Source organism: Rhinolophus ferrumequinum, chromosome 8 (assembly GCF_004115265.2).
Source record: "Rhinolophus ferrumequinum isolate MPI-CBG mRhiFer1 chromosome 8, mRhiFer1_v1.p, whole genome shotgun sequence".
NCBI classification, from domain to species: domain Eukaryota; kingdom Metazoa; phylum Chordata; class Mammalia; order Chiroptera; family Rhinolophidae; genus Rhinolophus; species Rhinolophus ferrumequinum.
Window position 1 is genome coordinate 18,720,992 of NC_046291.1, and position 13,133 is coordinate 18,734,124.

Sequence of the window (13,133 nt, forward strand, 5' to 3'; positions counted from 1 at the left end):
GATTCTTACCTGCCTACCAAAATAGACATTCTTCCCTTTTCTTCTAAATTAACACAACCCCAATATTTAGCTTAGCATATAACTGCCCAGTCAAAATACTACATTTCCCAGACTCTTTTGTTTATGAGGTCATGTGACTAAAGTCTGGCTGATGAGATATAAGAGTATTTGAGTGGGACTCCCTTGACCAGGGAGAACATTCTCTTCTTTGCCCCTTCCTCTATTCTGCCAGAAAAATGGGTGTGATGGCTGCAGATGTAGTCAGTTATGGGGTGTTGAGGACCACATCTCACTAACGGTAGGGGAATAAAAGAAGTCTATATCTGATGACCCCTGACGGTCTGCCTTCAGATTTCTTCTATACAAGAAAGAAAGAAACTTCTATTCTGGGATGTTAATTATATGCAGCTAAATAAAACTCTAAGTGATACACACAAATCTTTACATTCTGCTACACTTTGGTAGCCCTGCTTCATAAATGTTTCACTCCATCCCTATCTACTGGTGGACTTGGTCTCTTCAGAGCCTCCTTATTCTCCCTGTCACATTTAATCACATACTTCCCTGGGTTCCAGGCACCAGTAAAATCTTTAAGCTCCTGAACTGACATATAACTGAGCTCCCTATCCTAGATAAATTGTCATTTTAGGGCAGGGAATGAAGAAGTTTGTGCTTTGGATGAACTGCTTTCACATAAATTGCTTTTCTGTTCCCTGCCCTCCTGGAACCATTAAGATGGTAGGGCAGGTCAATATGGGCTAGAATTTTCCAGAACTGTGAAGGGGAGGGGATAATTTCAAGAAAGAATCTTCTGAAATTGAATGATGTACAGGCTACTGGAACCAGAGAAGGAAGTAAGGTGCTGGGAGTTTAGACAGTGGAAGTTTCTACTTCCTGGGTGGGGTCCTTGTTGGAGAGATTGCCTGAAATATTGTCAGATTCAAGCAACTCCACAATACTATAGGGAGAACAGTCCTCCAGACCCAGCTTGCTGCAGAGCCAGCCACAGAAGCCTTTCTCCATGTCCCGGGCAGCTTGCCACCATGCTCCCCAGGACCACGAGAGCTGGACCACAGCAGCATAGAGGCCCAGGGAAGAAGCCATGGCCATAATGAGCACTGGATAGAAGAGAATGAGGCAGGGGCAGCATGAAATCTTGTGCCAGAAAGTCCTTTCCTCATTGTACACGAGGAAAATGTTGTACCAGGTGATAGTGCCATAGTAAAAAGAGACAATGAAAGACAGGAGAAAAACCACAGGCAGGCAGACCAGTGTCCAGAGGACCACATGGGGCCCCTGGTCCGCCGCCATCTGGCAGGCCTTTCTGCCTTCAGGTGCTGTTTCTTTCAACGACTCTTTAGGCTTGGTCAACTCTTGAAGCTCCTTCTCTGTCAATGTGACATGGATGTCCACCATCTGACCCTTTTTCTTCCCTCGTGTGATGGTCCCAGTTAATGTGACATAGCGGCTGTCCAAAGGCATGTTCCACATACCTGCAGGGCATCAAAGAGGTGAAGTCCAGATCAGAAGAGTGGATATTTCATCTCAGTGTTGTTTCCCGAGGCTGGGGCTGATGATGAGTGTCTATTTTTATAGCATCTAGCATGGTACCCAACTCAGTGATTCAATGATGGACTGAACAGGTATCCCTCAGAAGGGTGACCACTGGTATTATTATTCCCACGTTGAACTCTCAATCCACACTGGTAAAATTATGAAGCAGGTTAAACTTGTTCTTCACATTCTCTCTCTACTTTCTGGGCCTCAATCTTGTCACAATCTCTGTGATATGGAGGAGTGTGAGGATCTAGACTACAAACACCACTTTGTGATCTTATTTTTAGTTTACAAGTGTTGTGAAAATATTGCTAATGAGTATCAGCTACGGTGGATGAAGATTGTATTATGTGCATATTTTACTGCTGGGCGGCCCAGCCCCCTTCCCTTCTCATTCCTATCTCTCTGTTTCCCTGAGGTGGGGGTCCCCTCACTTGACTATGGATGTCCCAGCCTTTGTATCCAAGCTCTGTACACACACACACACACACCACACACCACACACCACACACCATGTACGTACATCCACATATATACTACACATACCACCACCACCACACTAACAGCCATCCTTTGGACACTCTCCTTCCTTTGGACACTTCCTTTGGAAGTGAGGTTGGAGATACTAAAACAGGGAAGTCTCTGGTTCTTGGTATATAAAATGTAGTCTAGAAGTGGAGGGGATGGGGAGAGTACAGGCTTTAAGTTGGCATGTTCCCTGTGCCCTGTTGGACTCCTTGCCCCATGGCTGAAAGAGGGAAAGAAAGGAGCCACCCACAGAGCAGGGCCCAGGATCATGGCAGGGACTTTGTCCAGATAGAAGGGTGTACTGTTCCCCCAGAACCTCATGGTTTCACAGTCCCCATCATCTCAGCAAATGACACCACCATCTATCCTCCCTGTTCTGTCAAAACCCCAGGAGTCACTCTTGACTCCTCTTTCCTCACTCCCTACCTCCGAGCCATCAGCAAATTCCAGATTACACTCTGAATCCAGCCTCTCTTCTCCAGCTATCTCTACTGCTGTCACCCCAGTCCAGGCTTCTACTTAGTTCTACTGTGGCTGCATTGAGACAGCAGTTTCTCATCAGCTTCCACTCTTACCCCTCCTAAACCGTTCTTTATAGAGAAGCCAGAGTGCTTAAATATATAAATGAGATGATGTCTCTCCTTTGCTTAAAAGTCTTCCATTGACTTCCCCTTGCACTTACAACAAATCCCAAACTGTTTACTATGACCGGCAAGGCCCCCAAATGATTCGGCCCCTGCCTACCTTTCTGACCTCCTCTCACCATCCCTTGTTCTCTACACTCCATAACAGAAATAACTCCATTCCAGAAACGGGCAATGGCGCTCCCCCCATAGGGTCTTTGCTGCCCTCCCTCATCTCAAAGCTCCGCCCAAGATCTTTTCATGGCTGGCTCCTTCGTGTCATTCGGATCAGCTTACAGGTCCCCTCCTCAGAGAGGCCTTGCACGATCATGCTTCTCTCCCCCGTACCCTTCACCAGTTACTCATCTTCCCATCACCGTGGTTTATTGTCTTGGGAACTCAAACCACTGCCTGAAATTGTCTCTCATTTGCTGACTTGTTCACTGTCTTTTCACCCTGACCTTCTGAGTGCAGGGATGCTGCTTGTGCACTGGGGGCATATGTCTTAGAGATCGGTCGATGCACACAGATTTACCTCATCCATCTCTTGCTACAGACACTCCACAGCTTCATTAGCAGCAACAAACATTCTTATACATGTCTCCTTATGCATGTGGGCAAAAGGTTCATGGGATAAATAATGAGACTTTCTAGGACGTAGGGTGTGCATATTTTGAATTCTGAATTTAGTCAATATTGACCAATTTCCCTACAAAGTGGTAAAGCGATTCTGCTTCCACTTGAGGTATTTGAGCATACCTTCGTTTCCTCACATTGATGTTATATTTTACCCAATTTTTGGCCATCCTAAATGTGTAGGAATACTATAACTTGTTTTTATAATTTGCATTTTCTTAATCATTATGAATGTCAACTATTGTTTCTTTATCTTATGTGTATTAAATGATTAGCACAGTATGCTTGTATTACTAATTTTTGAGTATAAATTGGTCTCTTCCATTACACTAGGAGCTCCAAAAGGGCGGAGATCTCCTCCATATCACCTAGAAGAGAACATAATAAATGCTCAATAAATACTGCCGATTCATTGAATGAAGACTGCAACAGTGTGAGAAGAAATGTATCAACAAGAAGAAATAGGTCAATGAGCAAATGCCTGTCTGTCTTCTAGAGGAGCTTCATTTGGTTTCCTTCCCATTGATTAAAGCAAGGGGCCCAGAGACTTACCATCATCAGCAGGATAGTCTAGGAAATCGTCTCCTTCCTCCTCTTTAGGCTGGTCTCCACCTTCTGATTCCCCAGGCTCCTCATCTACTTTCTCATTCTCTGACCGGTAGATGATGACAGATTCCGGACGGGACTCTTTCTTCTTCTTTTTCCTGCGACCCATTGTGGATTCCCCATCCAGAGCCAGGGCAGCAGCCACAGCCTTCCTCAGAGAGCCCTGGTGGGGGCTTGGGAGCTGGCCCTGGCCTTCCACTGGTGCCGGTTCTTCCATCCTAACCCTCACGTCTAGCTATTCCTTGTGAAGAGTCCGATTTGTTTGAGCAAATTTACAGTCCACACATCACAGAGCTTCTTCCTGGAGGGAGCTATGCAAAGATGTCCCAACGATGAGTTCAACTTGAAAGATAGGAAAGCAAAGCCATCAACAGGGAGGGGATAGGGCGATATGGAAAGGGGTTTGGGAAATGATCTTCAACTTGGCAGAAGTCTTCATCTCCCTTTATTTCTCATGACACTTTATTTTGGAGTGCTGCAGAAATACTTTTACAAGAAGGGACTGTTGTGAATAAAATTTTATGTGTTACAATAATATTTGTGTCATGTATACAAACATATATTATGCAAACCCATCAGCCTAGCTGGCGGCATGCCAAGTATAAGGAAATTGGATGAGGAAGCCTTACAGATACAGATGGGGTTTAAGAACCACTCTTACTCCCACCATGGATGAAGATTCGGATAGCCGGGACCAGTTCTCCAGGCTTCTGGCTATCGAGTCATACGTTACCACTATACTCAAATGGATAAATGCAACTTTCAGTGAGCCACCTAACCATGGCACAGCTTTCCCAACCACGTCTATCCTAGCCTTCTCTAAAGAACACCTGTCTCCTGATTTCATGTTGGCCCAAGATCCCAGAAAGTTCTCACATGCTAGGAGACTAGTGGAGAGGCTGCACACTTTTCACTTTTAACACTCTTTCTCCTCTTTTTGTTCTCCAGGTACACACATGTGGGAGGAGAGGAGAGGATTATCAAATTTTGGAAATCAGGAACGCTCTTACACTTCCTCACTGCCAGTGGGAAGACCCCCAGGACTGGACAACTAGCAGATACTTAGTGTGTGCTTGTTCACCTGATAGGACAGAAGGGAAAATGCTTATTCAAAAATAAGATATGAGGGCGGCGGGATGGCTCAGTTGGTTACAGCATGACCTCTGAACCACAGGGTTGCCAGTTTGATTCCCACATGGGCCAGTGAGCTGCACCCTCCACAACTCGATTGAAGACAATGAGCTGCTGCTGAGCTTCCAGAGGGGAGGCCGGATGGCTCAGTTGGTTAGAGCGTGAGCTCAACAACAAGGTTGCCAGTTCAATTCCCTCACGGGATGGTGGGCTGTGCCCCCTGCAACTAAACAGACTGGACTTGGAGCTGAGCTGCACCCTCCACAACGAGATTGAAGGACAATGACTTGTAGCTAATGGGACCTGGAGAAACACACTGTTCCCCAATATTCCCCAATAAAAAAATTTTTTAAAATAAGATATGAACAATTAAGAGAGGAAGGCTTAATTACCCCCCCTTTTTGTACACTGTATTATGCTGATAGTATTTTATCTGAGAAACAGGTTCTGAACATTTCTCTTTCCTTTTAGCTTCCATAAGAAAGAGGGCACAAAGAATACCCCAGTTTGCAATACTTTATAGAATTACGAGAAGAGACAGGACTTTGCTCTTTTATCTGGCAGTTAGGCTTCACCCATTTTCCACCTCATGCCCAGTCCACAGGTTAGCAATGGATGTGATGCTGTGCAGTGTAACTTCAATAAACCATTAGCTCAGGGTTTTCAGTCCTCTTAGGGGGAAAAACAGGTTACAAAGAACATGCTCAGACTCTAGAATTCGTGCTTAAAACAACTGGTTTTAAGCCATTCTTGAAGGAAACTTTTCGTATAGTTCTTGAATTTATTCACCACTTTTCCCATCTCCATTGGAACTGCTCTGGTCTAAGAGGCCATGGTTCTAAAAAAATGCTCCTTAGCTTCTGGCTTCTACTCTTGCTGTCTTGCAATCAATTCTCCACCAAGCAGTTTAGAAAGATATTTGGAAAACATTAATAAAACTATGCCATTTTCTGCTTAAAACCCTCCAGTGACTTCCTACAGTAAAAAAAATGAAACCCAAACTTTTTATGTGGCTGAAAAACCTGCATGACCTGGCCTCTCCTCATCCTGCCATCCCATGTCATACCACCGTTCTCATGTATACTTCCTAAGCTCCAATCGTGCTGGCTGCCTATGTATTCCTCAAGAGCGCCAAATGCTTTCCCACGTGAAGCCTTCTTAAATGCTGTCTGCCTTGGCTGGTATGCCGCTCCAGCCCCACCCCTTCCCATGTCCAAAGCCTTTGTATCCCCCAAGTCTCAGCTCAAATATCACCTCCTCTAAGGCCTTCCTGACACTAAACCTAAAACCATCTCCCTTCCCTGCCTTTCCTTACTTTTTATCATAACAGCTTATTTCCTGTATAAGACTTACAATATTTGTAATTAAATTTTGTTATTTTACTTGTTTATTGTCTATCTTCTCTACTGGATCATAAGCTCTACAAAGTGGTGCCATACAAGTAGACCAACAAGTAAGTGGTCAATAAAAAAAATATTTTTTTAAATATATTTTATTAGTTTCAGGGGTACAAAACAACGTAATAGACATTTATACCCCTCATAACGTGATAACCCCCTCCCCCAATCTCCTACCCCTCTGACATCATATATCGCTGTTACAATTCCACTGACTTGACTCTATTCCCTATGTTGTACTCCACACCCTGTGACATATGTGTGTGTGTGTATATATATATATATATATATATATATATATATATAATTATAGTTGACATTCATTATTGTTCAGCTTCAGCTTCAGGTGTACAGTGCAGTGATCAGGCATCTACACTGTCCATGAAGTGGTCTCCCTAATAAGACATGTGCCCATCTGACACCCTACAAAATCTTTACAATATTATTGATTATATTCCCCAAACTGTCTTTCGTATCCCCGTGGCAATATTGTGGTTACCAATTTGTGCTAATAAAATATTTTTAAGTGACTGTATTAATGATTTGGTGGGGGGGAGGGGGTGCAGTGGTAGCAATTAAGGGTTAGGCTGATTTTGTCAAAGACTGAATCCGAAGAAAAGTTTAATAAAGAGACAACTGATAAGCTCCTTTATGCTTAATAAGCTCATTTATGACACAACTGGTAGGGGCTCCTCCTGTATCTATTTTCGTCTTCTTTAGTCATGGAGGTTTTTCATCTGGTCACATGATTTCTCCGGTAAGGATAACATTTTCTAATCTTTCGCGAATGGGATGTGAGTAGATGTGATGTGTGCAACTTCCACATCTGTCTCTCTCCTTCCCTTTTCACCTTCTTGGGGGCTGGAATGTGAAGTTGATGAACTACTTTCGAGGGCAGGTGGGGAGCAAAGGGCAAAATGCTAGGGATGGCAAAGGAATGAGAAAGAAGGAATAAAAGCCACACTCACAGTCATAAATCCTCTTCCTCTGGACTGTAATACGAGGAAAAAAATAAATATTTTGTTTTAACCCAGGGTTACTTTGGTCTCTTAAGGCAGCCATACAGAAATCTTACCCAATACACTGGGATTATTATACAAGGTTATTTTTATATCTCAACCCCTCTAACCTTGTGTTTCAATTCATCAGCTTTGGGGGATAAGCAGATCTTGATATGCATTTCAGAGATAGAGCATAAAATGGCATCATCCCTGATAATGGGTGGTTCAAGCAGTTTTGATTCTCCTGAGTGAGCCAGAAATTCTGAAACTCAGCTGTCGGGTACAAAGGATAACATGGATGCTGGCTCAAGCCTCACAAACAACTCACTGGAAAGTTCAATATTCTATGTGATACTGTTAAGGACTGAATGTTTGTGACTCTCCAAAATTCATATGTTGAAATCTTCACCCCTAATGTGATCATAGTAAGAGGTGGGGTCTTTGGGATTAGATGATGAAGGTGCAGAGTTCACTAATGAGATTAACGTCCTTATGAAAGAAACCCCAGAGAGCTTCCTTTCTCTTTTTGCCCTATAAGGTCACAACAAGAAGCCACCCAGGAAGATGTCTATTAACCAGGCTCTCACCAGACACTGGAATTGCCTGCATTTTGACCTTGGACTTTCCAGCCTGCAGACTGTGGGGGGAAAAAAAAGTTTGTTATTTAAGCCACCCAGTACATGGTATTTTTGTTATAGCAGCCTGGGCAGACTTAGAGACTATTCTGTGCTCTCCCAAAAGGGAGTTTTATTTGAAAAACCAACCAGCCAACCAATCAACCAACCAACCAAACAAAAAACATCTCTTGGGCATTCAGTAAAAACCCAAAGACTTAGAACACCACAAAGTGAGTATACCTACCCAGCTATAGTGCTATTGTAGAGCTGTGTCATTAGCAGGAAGTCTGGTCACTAGTTCCTGCTGGCCAGTTCCTATCCAATCAGTCACTGTGGGGACAGAGCCCCAAAAAGCAGTTTCCAGGCTCTCGGCCTCACATAGAAAGGTGCTGGCACAGGTAGTAAATGGCCATCGACTGTGATCAAATGGCCATCAGCTGTGGCTAGTTGGCCGTCAGCTGTAACCAGTGAGCATGGTTCATATATTCATGTAACCATGAATATAACTGCCGTGGCTAGGCTAGCAAAAAAAAAAAGGGGGAGCTAGCAAGAAGATGGTGGCTGAGCCTGCAAGTGGAGCAGTGAGGGTTGAGAACTGTGTGGCTCCTGTTTCCTGTTTCTCCAACCCAGCCGCCAGCGAGAGTATAGTGATGTGACTCCCCTACCTATGGCTCCGTGGGTGTTCCTTTTTGGCCTCACCATGTCCTGCGTTCTTATGTGGGGAGCGGGACCAGAGACCCCGCATGACGCCCTGCATGACAGTCACTCAGTCACTAACCCCCACCCCACCTCCACAGTGGTGGTTCACTGCTGATTCACAGACCTCTCACCATCAGCCATGATTTCGCTGGAGTTTACTCATAATTCTCTGCTCCCAGGTGGTCACTGGAGTAGACCTGTTCCAGTGCCTTCTCCAAATCTATCCAGATACTCAGCAGAACAGTGAACATGGTGGATAAAGAAGCCAGGAAGCCTTGAAGCCTCTGACCTTATATTTATTGCAGGGACACAAGTAACATACATGGATGAAGTATGGCTGAAAAAGAGCTACTAAGTATCAAGGACACCAAACCTTAGCATCTGGACGCAGTAAGGAGTGTGGGGGCTATGGTAAACAAGAGCTCAGGTCTCATCTGAACTAGGAACTTACTGCTCCCCTCTCTTCCACTTACCACACCAACTCTGTTCAGCCAACTGCTTTCATAGAGAATTGCAAGCCCCTTTGGTATGGGTTGTCTGAAATTCCATGTGAAAATTCCTGATTTTAATTGTTGCAATTAGTCCTAATTTAAATAAACTTTCAAGTGGACAACCAACCAAAACAAAACACACCTGGGCTGCCTGTGCCACCTCCGGATTATAAAGCTTCCAAATCAGGGTGGCCTGCTCCATTGGTTTAAGAACAATCAGGAGTTGACTTTTTGCACCTTTTCCCATATGGACACATCTCCCTCTTCCAAGAACCTGAACTGTGCTGGGAGGGTGGAGAATCATCAATTTCAATCATCACTACTCCAGTGAACTGTGTCTTGCTCCAGTCCTGCTATTCTTTTAATTCTTCTCTAATTCATGTATCTGTCACCCAAAGGGCCATATGTTACCTGTCTGGAGTGGCCAGACTCTCCCAATAGCATCTTGATTTACCATCATTAGATGTACTACCTTGTTTACCTGAAAATAAGACCTAGCCGAACCATCAGCTCTAATGCATCTTTTGGAGCAAAAATTAATATAAGACCCAGTCTTATATAATAGTTAGGGTTTCTGGGCAGGAAATCCTGCCCGTTCTCGGGAATTTTTTTTGCTTTCCCGTTCCCAAATCCCAAGAAAAGTTGGTCGGGAAATCGGGAAAATCAGTTCCTTGAACCCAGTAATACCCACAATGGGAAATAAAAGTACTACTCACAATGTATCTCTTAGACATTTTACCTAGATAAAATAAGGCCAGGTCTTATATTAATTTTTGCTCCAAAAGATGCATTAGAGCTGATTGTCCAGCTAGGTCTTATTTTCTGGGAAACACGGTAAGCCAACTAGGAAATAAAATACTTATCATTTTACCACTGAAAATTACCATTAGCCTCTCTCAGGGAGACAGTCTCACCAATGTAAAAATGAAAGGGAATTTGGCTCAGACTGTTGGTGAGTGATTGGAACGATCGTGGAACAGCAACTGAAAACTCTCAGCCTGCAGCCAGTTGCTGTGAATTGGCTGTGAGCACAGTCAGGCTGCAGCCTGTTGCTTCATGGTCCCGTGAGCAGCATTTCTCTTGTCATTGCCAACCTGCCTGGTCCTGATAGGCTCTTCCACTGAGGCAGGTTCATCACCTAGGGAAAATCTGACTATCTACAAAGGAAATAGTTTCCGGCAGTTGCAGCGAGGGTAGCTGGTTGCGAGGAGCTTGAACATCTCCTTATTTTAAGATCTGATCTTCACTATCTGATCTTTTGTTTGCTTATTATCTTACCTCTCATGGCACACATACCCTTTCTGCCTGCCACTCCTACTCCCAACATATATACATGCCAGAATATAAACTCTACAAAGGCAGGGACACCTAAATGTCTTGTCCACTGTACTGTATCACCCATGCCTAGAACAGGACCTGGCACATGGCAGGTGCTCAATAAATATTGGCTGAACATTGTGAACTGGGTACGAGTCTTATTTATGTAAGCTGGCTCAGGACTACTCTTACTTCAAGCTGGGGTGGGGAGACATGCCTCATTGACATTCCTTCGGCACCACGATTCTATGACTCTGGATGTTGAGACTCCCACAGGCCCCTGTCAATCTGAGCCAGCAGCTGCTTTGCAGAGGGGAGAAATGAAGTCACCAGGCAGAAAGGGTGGGGGAGGGGTGGGAAGATGGGTGAGTAGCAAGAGCATCTCAGAAGATGAAGAATGTTGGTGCTAATGGGGTATGATAGGATAGGAGCGTGGATGGGTCATGGCCATGACGATGCCTTTTTCGCCAGGACAAAGGGGACAATGATGTAGAATGCAGGAAGAGCAGCATTTGATTCAGCTACAGAAGCAGTCAGTGCAGCATGGACTGGTTGCCCGGAGAAGAGTTTAAATCTGGAAACAAAGAGCTGCCAAGAGACAGAAGTACTGCAGTGCCTCCTCCAGGCTTTATGGGGTGAGCAGACTTTTAAACCCTGCCTGAGGTCAGAGGCAGAGGCAAAAAGGACTTGCCTCTTTATCTTTAACAAAAGATCTCTCAAAGAGACCCCATCTTTCCTCTTAATTATAGGTTCTCTCTGGATTGTGAAGAATGGCTTTTCCGATTGCTCATGCTACAATTTCCTTGCTGCTGAGGAATGGCTCCTTGTCATCCGCAGCAGTCAGAATTGGCTTGAAGCCAGTCCAGTCACTTTTTCACTGGACGATCACAGAGTCCCTCTCTCAGTCCACTTAGCCACCACGCAGAGGCTGTGGGACAGCCAGACCCACGCTGATCCGCCCTGGTAGAGCTCTGTGAATCCACAGGCCCTACCCAGTCACAAACCACATTGTTTTATCTTTAATAAATTGTCTTTAAAAGAAATTTAAAGTGTTCATTCCTCCCAAGAAAGAAAACCTGGAATTTTTTTGGAATTAGAAACCCCTCAGAACTGAGTCAATACCTCTCTTCCTGCTGAAAAACATATTTTGTCATTGGGATCAAAGCATCAGGAATTACATTTTTTCTGCAATGATACTTTGAACATTCCTATATAAATTTACTTCTTTGGTATTGGTGTAATTTTTAAAAATTTGGTCATAACTACATAACTGACTTAGTAGTAATAAAAGTAAGTAGTGCCTAAATAAACTAGCAAATGGGAAGAGGAAGCGATTTCTTCCCTTTTTAATGAGTATAGATGCGAATCTGTAAGCAACAAAGACAGAGGGGCAAGTATTTCTTAAAGAAGTTCAAAGAAAGACAGGGGATTCCAATTTGTTTTGTGAATAACTAGCTGGTGGGCCCAACCAAAACATGACGGCATTTGTTTGCTTTTACATTATTTGAATGCCCACCAGGGAAAAATACAATACTCGACAACAGACTTAGAAATAGCATTCTGCCAGGATTGTTGAGACCACAGCACCTGACCCATCCCCTACATCTGCAGAGTTCTTAGGCAGTCTCACCAAGCCAGTCCAGGTGTGACCTCACTCTGGTTTGACAGCAGGATGCAAGATGAAGGAGGAGAATCTGAGTAACACGTCACTGTTACTGGGCACCCCAACACGGATGAGAAATTTCCCCCATCCTCAGCAGGATCTCTCCCCTGCATTGAGGATAACTTCTAAACAGACACCTACAAATGCATTCTTGCAGGAAGCATGTGCCCGTCAAGGAAACATCCTTTTTTGGACTCATCGATTTATGCAGGTTGGCTGAAATGGATCAGATCTCCAATCTGGTAAAGATTGCTTCTTCCCTTCACTCCTGAGAGGCAGATGAGGCGGAAATGAGCTGGGGTTTATTTTGTAAATCATTTATTATCTCGCTTCTATGGATAATGGCAACGGTACCCTCCTCCGCCCTCATTCCCATCCCTGGAGTCCCTTCCGGAGGACTCAAGGATCTGGAAGCCGCATTTGTCCCCCCAGCTAAGCCAGCCCCTTCCCTTCCCAGCCAGCAGCACACAGCAGCTGGGGCCAGAGCATCGCCGGACGCGGACGCGCGCAGCAAGGCTCCCACGCTGCAGTCTCTTTGCCCAGATGCCCTGGAGATTTAATTGTAATTAACCGTCAGAGCTATAGCACTGAGGACTGAATTTTTCAAAACAGAGCACACTCCCGCTTTTTGTCTGCTTCCCTTTTGTCACCCACAGCAAACGCCCCATGGCATCGAAATTTAAAAAACAAAAACAGAAAAACAAATAAAACGAGCGAACGAGGAGTCTCACCTACACGTGCCAGGGACAGAGGCTGGCAGAGAACGCGGACCGGCAGGAACCCGCCGCCGGGGAGCAGTCTTTTGCTTAGAGGCTGCGGAGCTGCTGCGGCGGGCGGAGCCGGGGGGCGGGGGGGCAGGGGAGGGGG

The 13,133-nt window shown here is 44.7% G+C and overlaps 1 protein-coding gene across 3 annotated transcripts; it reads right to left on the bottom strand.

Annotated features, from left to right (window-relative positions):
• Positions 1–372: 372 nt before the first annotated feature.
• On the bottom strand, positions 373–13,109 carry TMEM169 (transmembrane protein 169). 3 transcript variants are annotated; one of them, XM_033111350.1, is made up of 4 exons: positions 12,998–13,074; positions 12,408–12,534; positions 3,897–4,292; positions 373–1,493 (listed from the first exon to the last, which is right to left on the bottom strand). In XM_033111350.1, exons 3-4 carry the CDS (start codon positions 4,165–4,167, stop codon positions 871–873), a joined length of 894 nt encoding a protein of 297 aa, XP_032967241.1. In that variant the 5' UTR covers positions 4,168–4,292; positions 12,408–12,534; positions 12,998–13,074; the 3' UTR covers positions 373–870. The 3 variants fall into 3 exon arrangements, with proteins under 3 accessions (XP_032967241.1, XP_032967242.1, XP_032967240.1); XM_033111351.1 differs by lacking the exon at positions 12,408–12,534 and adding an exon at positions 8,067–8,116 and having other exon boundaries at positions 12,998–13,072; XM_033111349.1 differs by lacking the exon at positions 12,408–12,534 and having other exon boundaries at positions 12,998–13,109.
• Between the last annotated feature and the right edge of the window lie 24 nt (positions 13,110–13,133).

What these genes read in the sequence shown, in the direction of transcription:
- TMEM169 (XM_033111349.1), bottom strand. Translation starts at nt 4,167, where the DNA reads ATGGAAGAACCGGCACCAGTGGAAGGCCAGGGCCAGCTCCCAAGCCCC. An exon ending in AGACTATCCTGCTGATGATG is followed by an intron (nt 1,494 to 3,896) that starts GTAAGTCTCTGG and finishes GATGCCCTGCAG; the next exon opens with GTATGTGGAACATGCCTTTG.